This window comes from Mycteria americana, chromosome 7 (genome assembly GCF_035582795.1).
Source record: "Mycteria americana isolate JAX WOST 10 ecotype Jacksonville Zoo and Gardens chromosome 7, USCA_MyAme_1.0, whole genome shotgun sequence".
Classification (NCBI taxonomy): Eukaryota; Metazoa; Chordata; class Aves; order Ciconiiformes; family Ciconiidae; genus Mycteria; species Mycteria americana.
Window position 1 is genome coordinate 45,792,667 of NC_134371.1, and position 24,298 is coordinate 45,816,964.

General features: G+C 35.3%; 1 protein-coding gene across 3 annotated transcripts in view; it reads right to left on the bottom strand.

Moving 5' to 3' along the window:
• Positions 1-24,298, bottom strand: part of STXBP3 (syntaxin binding protein 3) — a 26,673-nt gene continuing 2,375 nt past the window's right edge. Inside the window, exons 1-19 of one of the 3 annotated variants that reach the window (XM_075508210.1) lie at positions 21,678-21,795; positions 21,027-21,076; positions 20,191-20,272; positions 17,869-17,945; positions 17,150-17,228; positions 15,662-15,762; positions 13,470-13,624; positions 12,510-12,600; positions 11,419-11,543; positions 9,839-9,943; positions 9,266-9,323; positions 8,981-9,046; positions 8,419-8,499; positions 7,676-7,814; positions 6,945-7,051; positions 6,383-6,481; positions 5,250-5,335; positions 3,472-3,620; positions 2-1,223 (exon numbers count right to left, since the gene is read on the bottom strand). In XM_075508210.1, the coding sequence (XP_075364325.1) occupies positions 1,132-1,223; positions 3,472-3,620; positions 5,250-5,335; positions 6,383-6,481; positions 6,945-7,051; positions 7,676-7,814; positions 8,419-8,499; positions 8,981-9,046; positions 9,266-9,323; positions 9,839-9,943; positions 11,419-11,543; positions 12,510-12,600; positions 13,470-13,624; positions 15,662-15,762; positions 17,150-17,228; positions 17,869-17,945; positions 20,191-20,272; positions 21,027-21,076; positions 21,678-21,711 (1,776 nt within the window). In that variant the 5' untranslated portion in view covers positions 21,712-21,795 and the 3' untranslated portion in view covers positions 2-1,131. Of the gene's footprint in view, positions 1,224-3,471; positions 3,621-5,249; positions 5,336-6,382; positions 6,482-6,944; positions 7,052-7,675; positions 7,815-8,418; positions 8,500-8,980; positions 9,047-9,265; positions 9,324-9,838; positions 9,944-11,418; positions 11,544-12,509; positions 12,601-13,469; positions 13,625-15,661; positions 15,763-17,149; positions 17,229-17,868; positions 17,946-20,190; positions 20,273-21,026; positions 21,077-21,677; positions 21,796-24,298 lie in introns of those variants that run through there. The other 2 variants (XM_075508209.1, XM_075508211.1) reach the window with 2 other exon arrangements.

Genomic DNA, 24,298 nt, shown 5'->3' on the forward strand with positions numbered 1-24,298 from the left:
CTCAGATTATACATACCATTCTCCCCCAACAAACAAACATTTGAAGGCACATCAATACAACATCCCTTTAAAAGTTCAGTAATTTTAATTAAGTAATTTTTAAAGACAAATCTAAACATTACCAGTATTACAGAATTATTACAATTTAGAATTTATTTGATCCCCTTCAACAAAAATTTATATATTTTTCTTAGTATGTAACAAAGTAGAAGAAAACAGTACATTCTCTTGAATGCATCAGGCTTTGGTGTTTGGTTTACTTTTTGCTTTTCTTTTTTAAATTACCAAGCCATTTGAAAGATTCAACTGCTTCCCTTTTCTTCTCCTTTTCCCCTGCCTCCACTCCCTCAAAAAAAGAATTTATGCTTAAAATTTTGGAACTTCTATATCACAGGCAATTCAACTTCTAAAACAGACTATGTAGACACAATCATAAGGAAGTTTGTAAGAAATTAAGGTTTTTTGAAAAGCTTTAGTAATAATCCCTGTATATACTTAAATATAAAGTGTACTTCAGTGCACAGTTGACAGCATTTCTCCAAAGTTATTTATTGAAACTAGAACTGTTTAGTACTTTTGTGATTAACTTTCTAGGTTACCCACCACCATCTAAAAAACCCTTTTGATTTTTCAAAATTACATATTTAAATAATTTTTAGTGAGTTATTTCACAGAAAATTAGAGTTTAAGACACTGCACTTGTGTGAAATATTTTTACCATAAACTCATATTTACAAATTTTCTTCTGAAGCCTCTACCTAAGAACCTAGGCCCTTTTTAATTCAGTCATTTTTACAAATAAACTCTATTATAGAAAGGTTTCACAGTTCTCAAAGACAATTCCAGTTTATATATAATCACATAACTTCTAGCATAATGTTAGGAATGAACATGCCCTTTTGAAAAAGCACTTCCAGTGTTACACTGTCTATACTAAATACAACCTAAGAAACACACGTGTTGATTTTTCCTCTCTGCCTTCTACTCCCCCAAAAAGAGCAGCAAATTTAAATTATAAAGTGACATTTCATTAGTCAGAACCATGTAGTGTCCTGGTACAGTAAAGTCAAATCCATAAGAATATGTACATACTATTTGTCTTTTTCTAATGCATCATAAACATCACCATTTCTATTCATTCTTAATGCAGACCATATCCTTTGGTTTAGTAAGGCTCTTCACTTCATCCAGTAGTCTTTTAGGTGTCAAAATATGAGTAGAACCTGACAAAAGAACATATGTATTAACTGTATCAGTCTGAAATTCTGACATTCTTTCTTTAAAAAAAAAACAGTTACATGTCAATGTTTTTTACTGTACCCGGAAAACTGAAAAGTACAACAGTTCAAAGTGTTTTTATGTGTTACCATATAAAGTGTCATCATATAAATATAAATGTCACCATTAGGTAGGCAGCGTCCCTCTTCCACACACTGAGACATCCCAACATCCAGATTAGGACTCTTACTTTGGATACAAGTTTCAAGTCCCTGCTCTGCCCAGTTTGAAACATAGGCTTGAACCTGGGCCACTTCCGCTGTATGTAATTGCCCCAGCCTGCAAGAAATCTGCCCGTTCTGTGAAAGGCTGACTTAATGACAGGCTTTATCCTAGAATCAATAAATCATCTGGACTGAAGATTATCACAAACAGTAGTTTTCCACAGAAATACCAGTTACAGAAAATTGGCTTTTACTGACTAACATTTCCTTGAAAAATTTGCAACAAATTCCAAGTCTGGAGCAGCAAAGAAAATCCTTATTCTTCTTCAGGAGTGCACAACTACCTCTCTTGTTCTCCGAGAGTGATTATAACTTCTGCCATGCAGGGCCACCCTACAGTTATAAAGGGAACTCTTAACTGTTTAAGATTAGGGCTGCCTTGAAATCTTTAGTTTTAATAGTGTCAATCTGAATGGGATAATATTCCTTGAGTTTTGAATCAGGAATACAGGAAAATTTCATCTTGCAGTAAGCTGCATGGAAATTTGGCAATTATCACCTTCCCTCAGAAATCAGGATTACAACAAAACTACAAGAACCATCTCTAAACAAAAGGGAAGATGGTGCTGTGGTTAGCACTAGATACTACAGTGAGAGAGTGACCTACACTAAACATGGTATTGTAAACAAGTCTCAGATGAAGAAACAGTCTTGTTAAACTCCATTCCTGTTGTCCTGGTCTTTCCATTGCAACTCGAAACTAGGACCAGCTTTAAACCTACCTCAACCACCATCAATGAAACCAGCAAACAAAAAATAAACCAAAAAACTAGCCACACACACAAACACACCTACAACACCCCCCACTATTTTGAGGTAACAGACTCTAGATCTCAGAATTGAGGTTGTCATTGCTTTAGGGAAGAATATTTATTTATTTAAAATTATGGTAGATAGATTTAATCCTTTTTGAAACTCAAAACTAAGTTTAATTTCCAGACATAGGCACCTCAAGCAATTTAGAATGCTTTAGATGACCCTGCACCCAGACACCAGCTGCCACTGCAGGTGGATACAGGTCTCTGGTAAGGTTCTATATTTAGGAGCTCTGTTTTGATATATTCATATATGCAAATGTTTTAGCACCTAAATTTAAACAACATTACAGGAAATGATTATTTGAAGCACAGCAGCTGATGGAACAAGCATTTGCTGCCTCTGAAGTATGAACTGAGAGATTACTATCCCAGCTGGTAATTCATGCATTTACTGCTGAATCTTAAGAAGATTAGGGAGATTACTTCAGTTTTCAGGGCAGAAGCTATAAATCGTCGTGTGGTTTTGTGTACAGTCTCGGAAGAAGCCATGACAAGAACTAGAAGATGTTGCAAAGTCAACTGAGCTACACTGAAAAAGTTTTTTTTGGTTGGTTTGTTTTATTTGGGGTTTTGGGGTGTTGTTTGTTGGCTTGGGTTTTGTGGGGTTTTTGGGGGTGGGGGGGGTGTGGTTTTGGGTTTTGTTTGGTTGGGTTTTTTTTAAACATATACTTATCTTCCCTTCCTCCCAAAGTGAGTAATTCTGCACTAGTCTGCTAGCTTTCCTACTGCTTCCAAAAGCAATGAGAGTAGTAAGTGTAGCTGAAGGTAAAGCACAGGGAAAAGTTTGTGGGGAAACTGTAATGCAAGGAAATATAGGTCTGTTTAAATCTTTTTTGCTATCCATCAGGCTACTTAAATAATATATTTCATGACATATATAATGATTATTCATAATATATGTTCACATAATTCATGATTCTTCTTCTGTAGAGCATAACTGTATTTATTGTCCTTAATACCTTGTTGCAAAAAAAGCCCAAACATCAAGCCATGTAGATAATACTTCTAAGTGCACAGTTTTAAGAAATACACTGGTTATAGTATTAATTTACTGAACCAACTTAGGGAATGTAAGAAAAAAAATCCTTACAGTTTCCAGAAACACATGTAGTAAACCCCTACATACCACCCTTTTCCCAAGACAAGCTTACCAATAACAACTTCACAGGACTTGTGGGCTTGAGAAACTTCATAAGCACTGCGCATCTCAGAATATGTGATTCCTCCAATCACAAATATAATCAGTCTTGCACTACTCTTTTGCTCATCTTGATAACTAGCTTTAGGTTTCTGGCGCGCACTGTAAAAGATTTCATAAGATGACATTTATATAGCTTTACTGATTGATTTTGGTAAAAGTTATACACTTAACAAGCATTAACAATTTCTGTCATGCAGTTCGTGGTTTGATTATAATTTCAGCAAAAGAATTTAGACAAACTGATAATTAAAAGAATTTTAATGCAAACAAGTTAGCACAATACTCAAACTATTCAGTTATCACAAGGGGGAAAATAAGTACAAAGCAAAAACCTTGTTGCACACACAGCTCACACACAAAGGACTTCTACTGAGCAGCTTAATTCTGCATGCTGGCCATTCCAGTGGCATTTTTCATGAGAGGTTCATTTGAAAAAGCTAGAGTCTTAGATTTTTCAGTCTCCAAACATGAACACAATCACTAAAAAAAGATATTTGGCTGTTATCAAATAAGATTCAGATAGCTAGGAACAAGAAAAAAAATAAAGCTCTTAAAATAGACTTTCTAACACACATATAGTAATTGCAGATTCAGATTAAGTCATCTGCAGTCCTAATCTCTCCTTGCTAGGGTGCCTAAAAGATTCCCAGATTTCAGCAGCCTGTAAGACAGAGATCCAGTTACCACGTACAGGGACTTGCCCTAGTGTTTCCTTGCATTGATCATCACAGTGCATATCCACAAAGATAAAGACACACCAACAGTTTGGTTAGTAGTGGAAGTAACAAAGCTGTTTTCCTAAGGCCGTGTATATATACCTTTTGTCTTTTATTTAGTAAGGTACAAATTCCAATTAAAGTGTCCTTCACATTTAAGATATGCATAATGTTTCCCTCCCTATGAATTCCAGCATCTGATTAGCACAATGAGCATTCCTGTGATAGAAACACTCATATCTCTATTCAGCTGTCTCACCATTTAAGTAACACTACCAAAAATGATGAAGCTGTCAGATTAGCAGGTATTGGTCATGAGGTTCAAGAGCTAGTAGGATTAAAGAGGGAAAGAAGGGAAATACAAGTTAGTGAGCTAAAAAAAAAAAAAAAATTCCAGAATCACCTCTCAGTGCTACTCAGTAAGTATGCAAGTACACGGAACACACCATTTCACATTCATTAGCAGAGAATTCATTTCAAGACCTCCAACTTTTCTGGACTTCTCTAAACCATCCCCTGACAACAGGGGTCAAATGTCTAACAGGCCCATATTCCCTAATAAGAGAGCCTACAGAAGTTGAATTTAACTTACTTAAGTCATTAACTTTGAGAATGACACCACCACTACCACAGCAGAAATAACTTTCAGAAGAAATGAAAACATTCTTTTTGCCTAAGTCACAGTATGCTGATAATCCACTCCTGAAACTACTTCACACTAAAAAGCTCAATGGTTTAAACTTCTCATTCTGGGAATATGGAAACGTTACTTCTAACTCTGAAGCAAAAGGGAGATACTCCAAATAAAGAGCTGTATATAGCTAAGAAGAGTTATTAAACTAACAACCAAGTTCAGTACGTTTTAGATAAAAATATAGGTTTTACACATTAACGTTACCTTATATACGTTATTTCACTGCTTAGTAAGTGCACTTTTATAACACTTTAGAATGTACATGACAAAAATACTGAGAAATAGGTAAATTACATTTCAGGAAATTAAAGAATTTACCTTACTGCTCCTGAACCATTCCAGGTAGGAGGACACTGGAAACAATAAGGCCAGTCTTTTGAATCTAGTTTGTTTTCTATAGCATCCTAAAGGGCAAAACAAAGACTCACTTTAAACAGCCATGCAGACCTAAAACCCACCAAGTTTCAACTTCCAGTAAGGATATCTAACTGGAATTTAATGCCAGCACATGCAATTTCTTAGAACCACCAATTGCAAGCAGCATCTCACGAACAGCACTCATCACCATAGGGACTGAGGGGCTTCCATCAGTATTTTGTGTATGTGCCACATGTTCATGTCACCTCCTTTTCTTAGCATGTGGAGTGGAACATCTTCCCTTAGGAGAGCTTTTGGATATTTTTGTTTTCCGAAATGCACAGCACTGTGAGCTCTCCTACCTAACAAAATACTACACCATGTAATGCTAAAAATTACTACAAGGCGATTGTACATCACAAGGAATTGGAAGTACATATGCTTTCTCTATAAAGCATAACATTGATTTAACTGTTCAGATTTCACTAGCAGCTTTTAATCTGTAACGACCCCAACATACTTAATTTCTCTACAGCAGTACATGAGAGAAGTTAGAGCCCCCTGAAGACACAAAAGAACATGTGAAAATCACCAAGAATCTATGAATGACAGCACTGGGTCAGACTAAAGGTCCAGTGAACTCACTATTCCGTCTGACATCAGTCACTAACTTATGCTTAGCAAGAGCTTTAAGAACAAAGCAACTACACTTCTGGCAAGTAACATTTTCCAGCCTCTACTGATCTACAGTTTAGATTTGAATTACAGTTTAAGGACCCACTGGAGGAAAAACAAAAATCCAGATCTTTAAATTACACTAAACACTGCCAATCCCAGGACAAGCTGTTCAGAAAGACTTTGCTGTCACTTTCATTTGCTTCACCTTTAAAACGACCTCCAATAAGGAGCATCACTAACACACAGCAGTCTAATGTTCTATATTAGAGACAGATTGGAAGCAATCACTTTGCTCGACAAACATATTTAACAAAAGTAACTCAAGATACTATGGAATTTCAAAAGATTGGCTATAACTGCTCACTTGAGTACATTTCTGCACTGCACCCATGAATTAGCTAGTTGGTGAAATTTACCTCCATAATATCTTTGATAACAGGCGTCCACCTAGAAAGTTGAAAAGTTTCTTCTGAAGAACGGTCCCTTCTTGGATGTTTATGCTGCTGAGCAGCAGACTGAAAAGATTTTCAAAACATGGTTGTATTATACAGTGTATTTGGTTTTTTGAAACTTATTCTCAATTAGTAGCAGGTGGGAGGGATCAGAAGGAAATTTTAAAGAAAAGAAATAATAATAGCAGCAAAAAAGAACAATAATTAATACCTGTAGAATTCAGGATACACTAGAAATACTAATTTCAGAGACAAGGAACTGGGTAAGTTGGCACCTTCTAAAACCAACTAGATCAAGTCACCAACTGATGATTTTAGAAGGAACATTATAGGTATCTTACTTTGAAAGTTATTCATGTTAATTGTTTAAAGGATTTACCACTTAGACACATCATAAACCCAAGAATTCCTAGTAATTGCCTGATTCCAAAAAAAGACCTGGATAATACTGCAAAGAGTTGCTGAAAGAGCTGTAAACAAGTGCTTCAGTGGTAGAAAATTACAAAATAAAAAAATACATTCTTACTGAAGAGATAACAGGAACACCAAGGTATTTCCAATTTCTTATCATATCACTATCACTTTCTATTTGTACATTCTGGATCAGCTTGTCCAAGTTCTCCTGGGTAGTTCCTTCGATACAAGGAAAACATACAACTTAATTACCATGTGACTGTGAGTAAGACCAATTTTGTCTCACACATTCTGGGCTGTTATTTAGTCCAGGATGGGTTTTTTTTTTTGTTTGGCCAGTCTACTCTAAGTTTAACATAATATGATATTTTACATAAAGTTTTGTTCAATGGTCCATTTTTGAGACCAAAACTCAATATTGTTGTAGATTCCTCAGACCCACATTCTATCAATTTTGTCCTCCTCTACTAGAAATTCTTCCCCATTGACTTCATTTTTAGGTTGCAATGGACATGGAACTCCCCCTTTAACAGCTTCAATACTATGTGAAAAGGAGAAAATTTAAACTGTTGCACACATCCAAGCACAGGAAGGATGCTAAAACACTGTATGGATCTGCACTTGTATTGAATCTCTGAACTCCTTATCAATATATCTTTGCTACTAATTTGAGAGAAGAGAAGCTACAGAGCATGGACAGTATTTCTTTCAAACTTTGCCATCAACTCCAATACAGATGCTTAAGTTAACTAAAAATACTGGACTACCCCAAAACTTGAGTTGAAGTCCACAGCATTGGGGGGGGGAGAAAAAACCTACACAGGGTTTCACAGCTTATCATACCATTTGTGCTAAAGATGTACAGGAGAATAGCTCTAATTTTGTCATAGCTCTCATGATTTTTGTTGAGCAGAACTGGAAGGAGGACTCTCATAGAGTCTTTCACTTTTTGACCTTCTGCATCAGTTCCAAGAGCCAAGTCCTAAATTATAAAAAAAAAAAAAGTTGTTTTAGTGAGTAAGCATTAAAAAAGCATTGGTTTGTGTATTCTGAAATGCGTTTTTATGAAGTGGTAGGTATCAGGAGACAATCAAGCTGCATCAATTTAAACTCAGTGTGAAAAGTCTTTGACATAATTATTTCAATAGTTACAGCATTATAACACTACATAACACTCTTACACATGTCAAACTGTTTGATATCTAGAATTCATGTAAATATAAATTTATAGGTTTTAACTTGAGATTAGTAGTACAGTGTAATGCCTCACCCTAACAGATGCTTTTCCCAGACATTTAACCATAGGAGTTTTGGACAAAGAAAACACAAAGATGATCCTTATACAAATCAGCCAGATTTGAAGACAAAAAAAACAGAACTCTAAAAGCACCTCCTTTATTGGCAGAGTAAGAGCCTTGTATATCTCACTTAGCTTTAATACTACTACCTCAAGAAGTGATCACAAAAAAAAAAAAAAGGCAAGAGACACACTACTTTTGTCAGTTAAAAACAAGCATCCATGCCTGCAAACGAAAAAGTCACGTTTGCAGTAAGTTGTTGTTTGGTTTGTGGTTTTTTAAACCTACCTGTTCAGTTTTACAGAGCCCCTCTATGTTAGATTTGAACTTGCTCATGCAATCTTCTGCTAAGTTAAGATGGACAACTTGCTAGAAGATTAAAAAAAAAAAAAAAAAAAAAAAATCACAAGCTGCCGTAACTTGCCTTTTTTAAAAACACATCAAGCAATCATTTTTACTGGTTACAAGAGTCAATCCTCCAACTATCCTTCAGTATCATCATGCATTTTCCTTGTTTTACCCTTCACTTAGAGACTGACCCCCCATAATACCTTTTAAAACACTAAACTGTTATGCTATCTTCAACCCTCAAAGCACACAAATCCTTTAGGTGTTTTTTACTAAAATACTAAAATGAAACACCTGGAAACAAGTTTTTTTTCTCAAAATTTTATAGTAGGTGAACATACCTACTATAGAATTATATACTCTATAACTTTAGATTACTCTATAACTTTAGAGAAAAGTTATATAGCACACTTAACAGGAAAATGACAGAATAAAACAACACAGAAAATTATAGTGTACAAAGTTATTTATTGTGAAGTTGTAGTTACAAAACTCCCCTTACCCTACTAATCTCTTTACGAGCGTGCGGCATCTTTTTCATTAACTGGGCCAGAGCAGATATTGATAACTGTGAAGAAATGGTACAAGTTGAAAATTTTTCCCTCCCCAATATTTGACATCCTTATTGCCCTTCCTGTTGCAGCCTTGCTTTGCGTTTTCTTTCCCCTGAAAACTGCCATTGAGACAAGCCTCAATTTCTGTAATTCCATGTATTACACAGATCTGATCAGCTGAAAATAATTAAATTACCAGGAAAAACAACAATACATTAATTTAAACAACTTACTTTTCCTTCTGTTGCTTTTCTTTTCGATGAAACTTCTTTCAAAAGCTTTGGTATTTCCCTGAGAAAAACAAAGGAATTTAATCAAATGCAACAGCACCACAGTTCTTAAAATCTTAAAAGAACTGTGCAACAAGAATTTCTGAATAAAAGTAAAAGCTTCAAATACGGGTCTCCTTCAGAGAAGATAGTGTTTTTTGACAAAGGCAACCAAAGTTAAACATTCTGTTTATTCTATCTGCATAATGTCATTTGATGCACTAAGTTGCTAGTACTTTATGCAAAATAATCCATTCAGATTTAAAAGATTTGAAGATACTTGCCAGAAAATAATTTTATTTCCATTTTCCTCAAGAACTGTAATTAGTATTAGTAAAATTGCATAACTGTACATACTGTATTTTTGAAAGTGTGTTTTCTTCCTGGTATCGATTATTTAACAGGATGCAGTCTACATTGCAAACTATCTTCACTACTGCCTGTATTCCTACTTTCTTAACAGCTCAAATACATTCCCTCTCAAAGAAACTTTTATAACTTGCATTTTTAACTACTTTTTGTTATTTATTCACATACTCTATCACATCTGCAATATGCTTGTGCCGAATCTTCACCCAGAGCTCATCATCTTCCTCCAGAATTGCCTCCCGTTCCTTCCCAGCAGGTCCTTCTGTTTTGTATCTTCCAAGAGAAAATTCAGACAGTTGTTTGGTTTGGGTTTTTCCCTCCTCCCTCATTCTAATAACTCATTAGAGTATTAACTGTTATGGTTTAATCAACATACATGGTAACAGCAGTAACGTACACAGGTTCTCACTTATAAGCCAAGCTATTGCCCAACACAATATAATTTACATAGGGATTTTAAAGATCACATCTTTGAACACAGAAGAAGCAGATGAATTTTAGAATGATTCTTTGGGGCAATAGCTTCTGGACATTCTTTTAAACCAACAGTAACTAGAGTTTCAATCATACATTTACATGCACCTCAATTTCTCTTCAGCTTCCAATGTCAACTTCTCTTTGGCTTCAAATGCAACTTGGGTGCAAAGCAATACACATTGAAATCACAAAGTGCAACTTTCTCTATCTACTATAAGACACTTTAACTCTGAAGGAAAATGAAGTCCCTTTCACCCACAAAATAGACTAAGTAGGACAAATTACTTCACATACACAAGAAACATGCTTCACAGCATTACAGACCAGCTATTATTTTTCTACAACCAGAAATAAACTTATAAAGCGAGACAGCAATCACACTACGTAACATTTCCACATTTACAGAAACTCACACAGTGTATACGGCCAGAAAGCAGAAAAAGGTAAAAAAATTACAAGATGAATTGTGAAAGTCAGATCATGACTACCTAGAAAACATACTCTGCCACATTTTCATACTCCACAAGTTTCAGATTCATAGAATTCTATGAATTTTCTATGAAAACATTCACTCAGTGCTGCCAACAGAGAAGGTACACTTTCCTGTTTGCTTAACTAGATGAGGCAATTAGGTCTCATTTGCTGTAGTGGGTCATCAGAAAGTAAACTCTTACTAAAATCTTTGGTGTCAGAACAATTTGACAGCAAAGTACGTACCTTATGCAAAACAATGTCATGCTATTCCAAATAGTGATAAAATAATGCTTATAAACTGAACATGGCTTACCTAAGTGTGCATTTAGGATAGAAACATGTAAATTTTAACAACTACACAAATTAAATAACTGGAGCTATAAAAGTGAGCATTCCTGAGAAATAACTAAGCTTTTTCTTAGTATTCTATTACTGGTCTTGTTTGCCTTGTTAGGCCAAGAAGGTTGAGAATATGAAAGAAAAGGTAGAAAACCTGAATGTGCACTACCAAGGTTTTGCTTTAAGTGTAGTACAAAGTTCTTTGTTTCTAAACAAATGCAATTGGTTACACTCAAAACTTAGCAAAAATGCTAATTAGATCCTACGTAATCTCAACTCAATAAGGAAGTTAACAAAAACAGTAAGTTACAAAACCAAGAGGAAAAACTAATAGTAAGTGAAGCAACCCTTATGTAATATAAGCAGCTAATATTGCTACAGTGCAATTCAGCTAAACAATTCCATAGATTTTGTGATCAAGAAAAAAGTGTTTAGATTTTTTTTAAAAAAGTACTTGCTTGTAAGTATCATTTTCAATTGGTAGCAGATCATATGCCATTGCCTGGAAGGTGAGTTCATGAAGTACAGTTGATACTGGGTCAAAGCCACGATCAATTATTATTAGTTGGGAGTGGGTTTTAGCCTAGAAAGCCATCAAACAAATGTAAAGACAAGACATACAGTACAAAGTTAATGCATGTTAAATCTATTTACAGGAAGCTACAGCACTGCAGACATTTTTGGAAAAATAACTGAAAAAACAAACCTAAAAAAGTATGGTCCAAGTGCTTACCAACATAAATGGAAACAAATGTTTAAATGATAACCAGAACACAGTGGTTTTAAATACTAATTTTAAGGCAATGCTCTTAGCCCACTACAATGCATTCAGTAACCTCACCTAATGAACAAGAAGTGTAAAAAAAACCCCACACACACAAAAAAGGCCTCCCACTGACTTTTCACAAATAAATAAGTGTATTGTTTGTATTTCAGAGTAGATTATCCATACTGTGCTGCAATACAGAAAAAATCATCTCCAAACATTCAACTGAAAGATTCACTTCGGGGTTTAGCAGAGTAGCAGTAGCATCAGGTACATTTACTTTTGTAGCAGAATGGAATGTCACCAAGTCAGAATGGTTTACCCCATACTTCTGCATTTAGGCAGCTGTCCTCATCTGCCCTGATCTGCAGTGATAGATCAAAAACATTTTTTATGTGAAAAGCTGTATCTTTGTGGACAATAAATCCCTTAATGGGAGACATTTCAATTCTGCAGTGAAGCCCCTTCTACACATAGCCCTATGGAAGGTGATGTTAAAACAGAAGTTATCCACTTTTCTTCAGGTTTGTATCATCCCCTACATTATCATAAGACCAATTTTTCAAGTACAATTAGTTTGATCATGTAAATTATATTTGCTTACATACAGATTTACTGTATCAGTTACTACCTCTAAGTTGCTTTCATAGACAAAAACTAAATAGCAGCTAGTTGCCTTGATAAAATCTGGTTTTGTAGAACCTATTGTCAAAACATATTCCAAAGATTTTTTTTCTCCCCAGACTTACAAAATAGAAGCAAACATTTCAGTTCACTTTCTACCTTTATTTGGCTTTTCTCATCAGTTTTGTAGTAGTTTTCAAGATTTTTTTCAACAAGCTGTGCAAGTTTGCTGGCTTTATCAGATGGTCCACTGGGAAAAAAGGAAACATGCAAAAATAACTTAAGTTTCTTCATCAAAACACTAAAATGCTACCTTTAAAACAGAAAGAACTCCCTAGATTGATCCTCTGGTTTCACGAGCAGTTTCTGAATTCCATTCTAGGTATTTCCAATATATTTTCACTCTTACATTACGATTCCACTCTCTGAATGCTTCAGGTATTTCACACAGTAGAAACAGCTTCAGCCAAAAGACTGACATTAGCTGGCATATAGCCCAGCACCTAAAAGTCTCACTCAGAGGCAGGAAGCAAGAAAGAAAAAAGAAAAAGAGAAAGAGAAAATAAAAAAGTCAAGCAATTATTTGTTACCTTTGCAGAGAATAAGACACCACTTCACATTACACCACAAAATGCAATTCTTGAGCATAATTTCAGATGCCTACTTTGACTACAGAGATACTACTCTGTACTCTCTATCAAAGCTCAAAAGAGATATTCTCCTCGATATCTCTACTACAAAGAAATCCTGATTCCATCTGCCTCAGCAATTTATGAATTCCTGGATGCCAAGCAGAGCTGCAAAACTACCAACACCAGCAGTTCTGTTACAGGATTATGCATGTAGTAAATTAGAGTGTCATCCTACTGACCAAACATGGAACAAGCAGTTTATAACAAAACAGCGTATAGTAAGTACTGTTATATGAATACACAGAGAAACAATTCACTGCTCTGCCTATACTTCAAATTCCTATCATTCCATCTTTCAGAGTTGTGCATTAAAACCAATTAATCCACAATAAAAGAAACTATGCTGCAGCCTCAAGCTATTACCAAACAATGTGGGAAGTCCTAGAAGTGAAAGCAATTACACTATACAACACTATTTTTGTCCCACCTTTTATATCGTACTCCTGGATTCTCATCTAGTGTGGCACATAAGGTAACAATTTGTTCAGCCATTACTTGCATTACAGCATCTTTATCCTTTGTCTTTTCCAGAGTTGGACTGTAACAGCGGTAGAATGCATCTGGGACATTGAGAGTAAATACCTATGTAAAGCACAACCAAGAAAAAAAAATTGGCTTAAATTGTATATTTCTAAAATATCTGGTAAAAGAATTGCTAATACTTTAAGACTACATGCTGTAAAGAAGTCACACATAATATACTTAAAAAAAAAAAGCAAATCCACACTTCTCTCCTCTCTCTGTCCTGTTGAGCTCATCTGCTTCTTGTTCTCACACTCTTTTCCTCTATTACTCTCCTCCCCTATGTAAATCACTATTTTCCAAATTGCTTACTGTCTGCACAGATTGAGGGACCTGACACAGGCAGAACTAAATACCATCCAGTGTCTCATACAGAGCCATACAATGCAATACCAGAATGATCACAGAAAGTATCAAGTTACATTTGTTTCAAATAGAATTTCACATATTGTATCTGTTTATTATAAGAAGACTTTACCTCCAAGAATTTAAATTCTTTAAATGCATTAAACCTTGATAAAAGATGTTTAGTACTACACAGATTAAAAACTTTTTCAACAGTTTAGTAAATGGAATGCAAAACACGGAAACAATCCCCCTGTCAGTAAATGGATTCTCTCGAGCTTCAGAGGGACTCTAACTACAGAGCCAAAGAACATCCATCCAGATAAAAACATTTGTTTCATTCGAGTAGATACTCACTTGGACTTTGCCCAGAGCTCAGTCTGATTATTTACTCTTATCACCCCAAAAAAGGCCCAGGGATTTCAAATTAGGAAAACCAGTTAACATTCTCTGTTCCTTTGCTAAGGATTCAAAATGTTCTCACAACCCAAAATACTGAGAACACAAAACTAAACTAAAAACAATAAGATACTAAGTGCTGCTTATTTTCAACTTTAGAAAAGTAGTCCCAATTTCTACTTTCATGATAAGTCATCCAGAGAACCAGGACAATAAAATTTTCGTATGCCTTATGTGGTAGAGGAAGCTACAAAACTTTAAGAGCAGCTTTAGCAGAACTCCCAAAAACAGCTTGAAACAAAGCTTGGGAAAATCAACACCCCTGGAAAACAAAACACCAAACAAACCACCACACTAATTATTCTGTGATGGCTTCTCAATCTAAATAATAAAAAACCTGTATTATAAAAAGGAACGTGTCTTCAAACTAAGAAACTGCATCACAATACAACATGGATAGCAGCAACCTCTCCTATATTCACCTACCACTTGGTATACATAAGAGTTCTGACCCTTCATATGTTCATAAGGTTTGAAGAATACAGGAAAGACTTGTGGGAAACATTCACGGTTAGTTCTACAGCTCCCAATAGTGGACAGGGTTTGGGGACTTCACTGTATTAGTGAGTATCAGTGTATTTCAGCCTTCTGTATCTGATGAAGTGCATGAGCAACAAATTATTTCTCAACACAATACCCACCAAATGGTTTCACATGGAAAGCACTCATTGGCTTCCATAGGTGGTCTCAAATTTTTAATTGAGAAAACATGGATTTCCATGTTTTCCTCTCAATAAAAAGTTTGCCAAGTTGTTACAGGTTTTGTTTCTCTTTTTTGTGAGGCTTTGGGTTTGTTCCCCTTCCCTTCAGTTTTCTGAATCCGTTTGCTCTCCTTTTCTGATTTTCACCAAGTAGTTAGTTCTACTTATTTCTACTCACCAACCTACCCAGTCTGTCAAAATAACACCTCAATATAAGCAGTAACAAATTCTACTGCTTACTAAAGACAAGCCAGAATACTTTCCTTCTCTTAAGGAATAGATTCCTTCTCTAACCTCTCTACTGCAACTAACTCCAAGTCTTGCAAATAGGTCAAACACAAACAGTAAACCTTTGAGTACAACAGCAATTGTTTTTATCTGAAAAATATAGGCAAGCACTGGAAATGTGCCAAAACAGCAATAGGTGTCTCAAAGTTTGTCAGTTAAAAACAAAAAAACCCACCCAACCAAAAAAAAACAACACACACCACAAAAATCCTACATTCTATTTAATTATTCTCTAGCAGGTCAACAACATTGAAAATAGTCCTCCAGACTATTTTCTGCTGTTGAGGTAAAGAATAAAACTTACCTGAGACTCATATGGGAAGAAGGAAATGTTGATCTCCTTGCATCTCTTTATTGATTTTGCACAGGAAGACTTAATTTTATTGAAGAGGTTGTCAGGACAAACTAGGAAAGAAAAAGATTCTAAGTATAAATCATTTGTGCATATAAGCTTACAGTATTCAGAACAGACAGACAATTCTAAATGAAGAACCAGTTAACAGTAACATACAAAAAAGTTGCCAAATCTTCCTAAAGTGAAAGAGAATGTATAATCAATATTTTGTGTTTGAGATCTTTTTCAAGAAGCATCACTGATCAGTTTTTACTAGCTTTTGGCAAGCAAAGTTGTAGAACACTCATTAGCAGTCTGCAGCAGTGAAAGACATTTATTTTAACAAAGCAAAAGTTTCTGCTATTTCTTCTCATATAGGAGAGAAGAAATGTTTCCCAAGCTACAAAAAGGTTAAAGGGAGAAATCAGGTGTACATATCAAACATCAAAACACAGAAATATGGAATTTAGTTATAGATCTCAAGTGTGTTCCACTACACTTACAGGACACATTGGATCCCCGTTTAGAAACTGAATTTAAGGAATATTTGGATGACATGAATACTACACAGACTTGGAAGTGACAGAGCTGTTTCTCAAACTCCTCTCAACATGAAAAGCTTTGGCAAGTATTCAAACTGAAAGCTTGCGCGCTTGCAACAAAGGAACATACAGCAAGATAGCAGTATTTTTCCAGAACAAGAATTGCTGCATCAGCATAAAATAAAACAAGAAACCAAGAGTTTCTGATAGTAATTTGATAACTGCTTTGAGAACATACGGTAGCAGATATGCACCATCCACGGACATCCACAGAGACAGCCACAACTCAGCCTCTGCCTTCAGTGGCAGGTTTGGTTTTTTTGTTTTCCATCCTTTATACAGCCATTTTAGTCACACTGACTGACTGCAGAGGAACATGCAGTCACATTAACTCCATTTGCACTAATTGCCTCTGCTCTGCAATTTGTATCGTGCATGCAAGGGCTAAGTAGGCACCTTCTTTCAGGTGACAGGAACAAAAGCTGGCTCAAGTCTGAAGGAACTACCTAAAATAACCAATTACAAAACATTGTTCTTGCAGCAAATTCTCATGCATTTATATTTTTGAGTACTATTTTGTTTATATGAGATACATAGTTTTACTTGAATTGTCTTCCTCTACACTCTCCAACATAAGAGAAGACTGAATACTTTAAAAATAAAACCAGGCTCCCTAAATTAAAAGCTGAGGTGGGGAATGATCAACATTGTTTGCTAATTGTGAAAGAAATTACTATTGCCACACGGCACGGTGACCACATTCTGGCAACCCAAATATGTTTAATGACTTGAATCTCAAACCTCCTCTCAAGAAACAGGACCCAAAATTTTCATTTACTACGCTATGGAAAAGAAAGCTGAGAAGCTTACACATTTACATATATAGTTATCAAACTACAACACAAACCTTACTTACAGTCAGTGAAATACACATATGCTGCTTTGTATCTCCTGGATGATCTAGTGATGAAGTCATCAATAAGCCCATCTACAGACTTAGGGGGTAAGAAAAAAAAAAAATCATTACAGTGTTTTGGCTCTCCTCGCATACCAGGCAAAGCTTCTCCCTCCTCTCCTCCTGCCCTGTTAATTACCCAGTCCTGCTTAGGAATACTGCAAATCAACATATAAAAAAAGAAAACACTTAAGTACAGGATTTTTTAATTCCAGACCAAGAATAATGAACAATTACAGAAGGTCAGTCATGCACCAAGATCACTTTAGGAAGCAAACAAAGAAGGATACTTGCATCATTTTCCACCTACAATAGTGCTGAGATTCATTCTCTCAAGAATTTTTAGGAAGTAACAGTAATCTCTTATTAGAACCATTACTTCGGATTCTATTGTTCAATGTATTGCATCAATATCTGATATAACATCTCTTTCAGTGAGGTTACTAATATCTAAGCAATGAAACAGTGCCTCCATTGATCAAAAGGTACACATTTGCAACAAACTCTATGGTGACGCTGCATTGTCTTTTCATTATTGAAAACTAAGCATCACACAGAGGAGCATCACACAAAATGTGAAAATTAAGTACTGCATAGTTGTACACAGTACATAAATATTTTAAAATAAAATTGCTTTTTCAGTCTGAAAGATCTTCCTACACTTTCTTTAAAATACTAACCTTTTTGGTGGGAGTTATGAAATATATTGCTTTCATGTGTGGGACAGGCTCACGGTTTTCATATACCTTCTCCACCACTATAAAGTAAGAAATATTACATTTTTATAATTAAGAGCTTTATGCATCTGTAAGGAAAGCACCATGTTTTAGTATAGAGGTGAAAAAAATAAAATAACACCAATCAAGCTGTCCACAAAACTAGTGTCAAGGACCTATCTTCTGCCAAGAGAGCCTTGATTTTTTATCTATTATTTTAAATACAGCAAGTTACCACAAGACTTCTTCAACCCTCAGTCTAGTGTCAACTAAATTTGTAGGACTAAATTTTTCCTGGCTATTCTACACAAGCAGAGTTTTGCCCTCAAGCAGAAAGGTATGGCAATACAAGCATCCTCAAACTATGGGGCCCAGTATGAACTATCTTGCTAGAGTACTGCCTTGGCAAGATTGTTCTTTTTGCAGCACATTGAAGGAGAGGGAGAATGAAACTATGTAGGGCATCATTTTGGACTAGAGCCTCTTCTGTCCTTTGTTTGCCTATTTCTGTGCACTTACTCTGTTTCAATATAATTGCAGGCACCAATTAGACATTTTCAGCAAGTCAGCTTCACTCAACTCTTGGTTTTCTCTGTTTAATCAAGTCATTACTATATAGTGTTGCAATACACTAGCTTGAGAATTCAGAGAGATCCATGTTGCTCAGTAATTTTGAGGGGGAGGAACAAGGAAGATAAGCAATGCCAGAATTTCGGATGTGGCAAGACAGGTTCTTTTCAGTAGTGTACTCACTAAAAATAAAAGGTTTCTTATTGATGGAACAGGATACATGCTCACTGAAAGTTTCTTACAAAGGGTAAGTAGTACTTATGATTAAAAATACGCTCCAAAAAGTGAAATGCATACAGCTTTGCTATTATACTTCCAGAAGAATGTTATACTGAATAGTTGGAATAAGAGAAGTCTTGCTACTTGTGGAAAAATAACTAAGTCTAAATACTGCTCTCTGACAAAAGTGTTTCTAAAAATCAAAATCTAAACCTAAAGCTAATTAAAAACTACATAATTTACATTCTGCATACTCATTTCAATTTCAAAAGCAGACAGGATAAAAGTTTGGCAGGATGATACGCTAATAAACATTACAGAAAGGTCAATCATAAAAAGCAACTTTGAAAAGTGTTTTATGATAGGGAAAACATCATGTTCTTAAGTTGTAGGGAAGAAAAGCCCATAAAATTTACTAGAGAGAAAATACTTTTTTAAAATACATGTACAAGAACAAAGTCTTATCTAAACAGGCATACCACATAACTGAGATTTATCACAATCCATCTATTATTCACTTTTGATAGTGGCCAACTCAAGGAACAGGAAAGACACGCCAGCAGATGAGAAACTCCACTCTACTAGAAACTACTTCCAAATTGTTTGGAAAAGTGATAACCTAATTACTGTTAATGTTGCTTATGGATTTATGCTAGTTGAAATAATCATTGATATAATTTAGTTTCAAGTTTTTATTGTGTTGGGGTTTTTTTAATTACAGAAAGCTCTCTTGTTTTGAGAAGAAATATACCTACACAACATAGAACTCAAATTCACAAGTATTTAGACAAATTCTTGCCTCTATCACATCTACTTGCTTGCAAACAGTTCTCATCAGTTTGTCTGTTACTGTCTCCTGTTCTCATTTTGTCTTCAGTACTTAAGTTTCTCTGCCCTTGTATCCTAATTCTGCTGTTCATGAGCATAAATGAATTCAAAGCAGCAGACAGTACTGATTTACAGAACACATTAGGAAAAAATGCAGAGCAATTTGCCTATTCTTGTATGTTTTACTAACATTCGCTTAATTCTTTACTGAGCTCATTTTCCCTTAACTTCACCTGACAGATAATATCCTTAGAATTATTCTGTGACAGATAACTCTCTCATTTACCCCATCCTGGACATTAGCAAACAAACATCCACCCCCCCAAAACAAAACAAAAAAAACAAACAAACCAAACAAAAACAACATAAAGCACAAAACCAACAAATACCACCCCCCCACGTCCCCCAACTTACAGCGATCTTTAGCAAAAAGATTAAAATAAAAAGGATTTTAGCTTCTCGGCAGAGAAATATTTGATTTTTCATTTTTTAAAAAATCATAATTGGGTAATTACTGTACAAGCCAGAAAGTCTGCTCGTCTATATCATAGCTACTTGTCTTTATCAACCAAATTAAGACAATTTCTTGCAAGGGTACCATCAATTTTATTCTTTCCCTTTTTCTGATCAGGATATGGCCATCTGTATATTAAAAAGAATTATGCTTACCTGTGATACCCTCTCCCAGTAGATCAGTCATACTGCAGCACAGTGACAGTAATTTAGTAGTGTAATCATCTAGAAGAATTACCTAGATATATTAAAAAACCACAGGTATTTAGATAAATTAATCAGCTACAGTAAACCCATGTTATTTCCTTAACTTGCCACGGAAATTTGAAGCTGAAATCTATTTTATTACTCTACATCTTTTCATCACCTGCATACAGCAACTTTGCAGTGGGAAATTAATCTCCAATAGCCTCAGAAGGCAGCTCCCCACATACAGGATTTCAAAAGATGAGCTCCATCTTAAATAAGTAGCTTGCCCCCACTACTCCTACTAGAAAGTATTTAAAAACTTTCACTTTGACACAAGTCTTTTGAATTCCTGCCTAATTTACCCCATGGCCTGCTTAAATATATCTGTACTTATTCTAAAACTGTTTTGCAGCTTAAGCAGCTCTAACGGGTATTGCACCACTGAATCCTGCTCCACATGTATTGCACAGCAGTAATAATTTTTGAAATTAATAAGATACAAATCTTTCAGAAGAAAAGTGAAGACAAACAGAAAAAGTTTCTAATTTTTTTTCCAAAAACTTAAAAAAAGAATTGAGACAATTAACCATTTGTTCTTTGTTCTTACTCCGCTAGCCCTTTTATTTTTCATTACGTATTATACAGAGATCCAAGTTAACAGAACTAAAATCCATTACTTGCATAGGAAACAATTTTAAGTGAAAGTGACAGCCATTAAATACTTATTTGTTGTGTACTCAGTGATACAGATTACTTGTTCCAGTGATTCTAACATTCTTACAAAAATTATAACAAAACTATACCTTCCATTCTTCCCCTTTCCTGCAGTCATCAAATACTGATGATTTTAGCTCTGTAAGAAGAAACAGAGATAGACAGTTTACCAGTTAGAGGAATCAAATTGTTACCAAAAAGTAATTCACCCATTTAGACTCATATGTTTAGAGACCTAAAAAGGGAGGAATAAAAAAAAAACCCACACCAACCCACTGATAAATACCTCTACAGAATTCTTGACCACAAACTGTCCCTGTCTGTTTCAGAAGGACGTAGCTAAATTTTTCATTTTTGCTAATATTAAACAGCTCCATAAAAAACAGTCTGAGTGATCACAGGTCTGTAAATATTTCACTTTGTTTCTATTTTTTTAGTGAACTCTTCCACTAAATGGATTATGCATGTACAAAAAATTTAAGCTACTCTAAGATAAGGCAGCTGGACCAACACATTCACAAACAGACCTATTTTAAAATGTATGCTAACTTCAGATGTCCTTGTTCTTTCTTTGGAATTCCAGAATAAGCCTAAGAAAATACCAGTTCTTTCAGGAAGTGAAGGTTATCTTAAATAAGTTATCCATTATCTTTTCCTGCTATGACAACTTTGGAAGAAATGTCAATTAAAAAGCTTGTACAGGGTTCAGCAATAGGCATCAGCATCTAGTTATGACCCACCGCTTTTAAAGATCACCAGAACTAAGAGTGTCATCAGGCTAATGCAGATTTGGTCTCACAGCAGTGGTATGTATTAGTTAAAAGTCAGAAGATTTTGGGAACTGTTGAAAACCTGGTGCTTAGAAACATAGGAATAAAGAGGTCTGATTATTTTGTTCTCTTTTCCCAGAGAAGAGAATTTCAGGTTAAGCTGATGACTACTGCTATTAAAATAGCTGGAGCTTTTTCCCAAATGAAAAAGTGAAAGTAATAGAAACAGAAGCCTAAAATGCAAATTAACAAATTCAGCACACATTGTTATTACTGCCAAGTGAAAGAACCATAAGAAGTTTCAGAATAGTAGGTGGACATACAACAAAAAGTACACCTATTTCTTCAACATTTCTAAATATTAATATTTTCACTTATGTCCAAGTCCCTTTGGCATGACACTGTTGCAAGACACTTCATCTCTACCTCCAACTTCCAGTGCCTCAGAATTCAGCAGTTTCTTCCAGCTGAGCAGCCTACCTGCTCATTCAGCCTTCATTTCAGTTTCACAACTCTAACACTGCATAGCATGCAACACCCCAAGATGTCACACTTCATGCTTCTCATGGTTATATTTTACAAAGATGTCCTAACACAGACTCTTTCACACTAACTTTCACACAAGAAGTTTCTTTTGAAAGATGAGTACTTTATGCTTTAGCTTTCCAATATGCTCAAGTTACTTTTTGCAGCATTGACATTCTTCATAGGAACTTAAAACCCTTACACTCTGCTTCACCTAATAAACTGACAAAAACACTGGTCTAAAAGTTGTTTAAGCAAAAAGCACATGTTTCAAGGGGATGCAGTTGGTGTATTTTGTTTATGCTGCTGAACAACAGAACTCAAGCTCAGTTCTCCTGAACCCTTTTCAGCTTATACAACTCCTGAAATCCATTATCATTCCTCAAACTTGCCCTCTGGGTTGCTTCCACTTCAACATCCTTCCTGTTATACACAATCCACAGTTTTCAACAAGTTCTAGGTCTGCTTAGCCTGGTGTAGAGACTCTCATGACTTCTTTGGATATACTCTCTACAAAACTGCAGAATGCTCATCACTCCATAGCTGCTACCAAGACATATTTGTTGGTAATACCTGAATGCAGGATGTAATACAGGCACATTTTCTCCTGTCACTTCTATACTGTGTATTTGTTACTTACGTTTTTCTAGGTCTGTATACAAGGTGTAACAAATCTTTAGCCTCATGAAAATTTCATTAACCTTCATATTTTCTGAGAACACTCTTACCAAGGAATTAGGCTCCTCAGCATTACACAGAGTTCTTAAATAAATTAAGTGCCTGAGAGCCTTGTCCAAAATCTCAAATATATTTTTTCTACAATACTTTAACTTACTTGCCTATAAAATAAACCAGAACATACAAATGCATAATCCAGTTGTGTCCTGAACTTAATTTCTGTAATTAAAAATACAAGTCAGCTTTCTCCCATCATGAAAAGACATTTTATTCCAAGCTATCAGTGTACCAGATACAGTGAGTGTATTTGTCCCTGAAACATTACAACTGTTATTTGTTTCATCCTCAATCTGCAGCTGCTTTACGCAAATAACTGACCTTACACTGGTTTACAGGCTCTCAAAATCATCTCATTTGTCTCCAGTAAGCATTCTGAATGTACCAAAACCAATCATAAACCCAGGTATGAATAGTGCTCCATTTTTGTCTAAGTTTTCACTTCCTTCTCACAAGTTTCATACCAACCATGCATTCTAACTACCTTCTCTAATTTTGTCTTTTCTGAATACATTCAATTAGTTTAAGGCATTTTTCTTCTACTTTTACTTCCCAATCCAGATAAGAACTATACACAACCCTGACGGAACAGCAGACTGCTAAATCCCTGTGTGAAAAAAACAAACAGACAAAAAAAAAAATCAAACCACACCTTGGCAAAGTTAATGACCCATTTATAACACACTTACTGAAGAAAGGACTAAAACAGCTTTTACTGTAAGCAAGTGTTCTGGAAAATAAAGTTGCAGAAATGCTGGATCATTTAAAAAAATTAATATAGACATCTACGGCTAGGCTAGAATCTTATTATACAAGTCTAGAACACATTTTGAAGTTGTAAAAAAAAAAAAAAAAAAAAGACAGACAGAATTCCTTGTGGAAGTAACCTTATTTGCAGATATACACAGAGATGCAGTATATAGTTAATTTTATTCACAGGAACTACCGCCTCCTAAATACAGGTAGCTTCCCCCACCCCCGTAACTGTGAACTTCACTGACAACAAGCTTTGGTGAAGTAACATTTTCACACACTTCTGCTTAGATTCAGTCTAAAATTGCACCTTACAGAAAGGGCTATCACAATGGAAAGAAGGGTTTTTAACAGCACCATACCAGAACACAGGTACAACATTTTGTACACATGACACAGGTACAACTTCTTTGCCTATTAGCAGAACAGGAATAAGATACACACTGACAACAAGCTGCTACATGAAGCATCGGCATCACTGACACATTTTCAGACAAACCAGCCTTAAAAAAAAAACACCAAACACATTTGCTGAAACATTAGAAAGCAGCAGTTTATGGCCTTCAATTATCCATAAA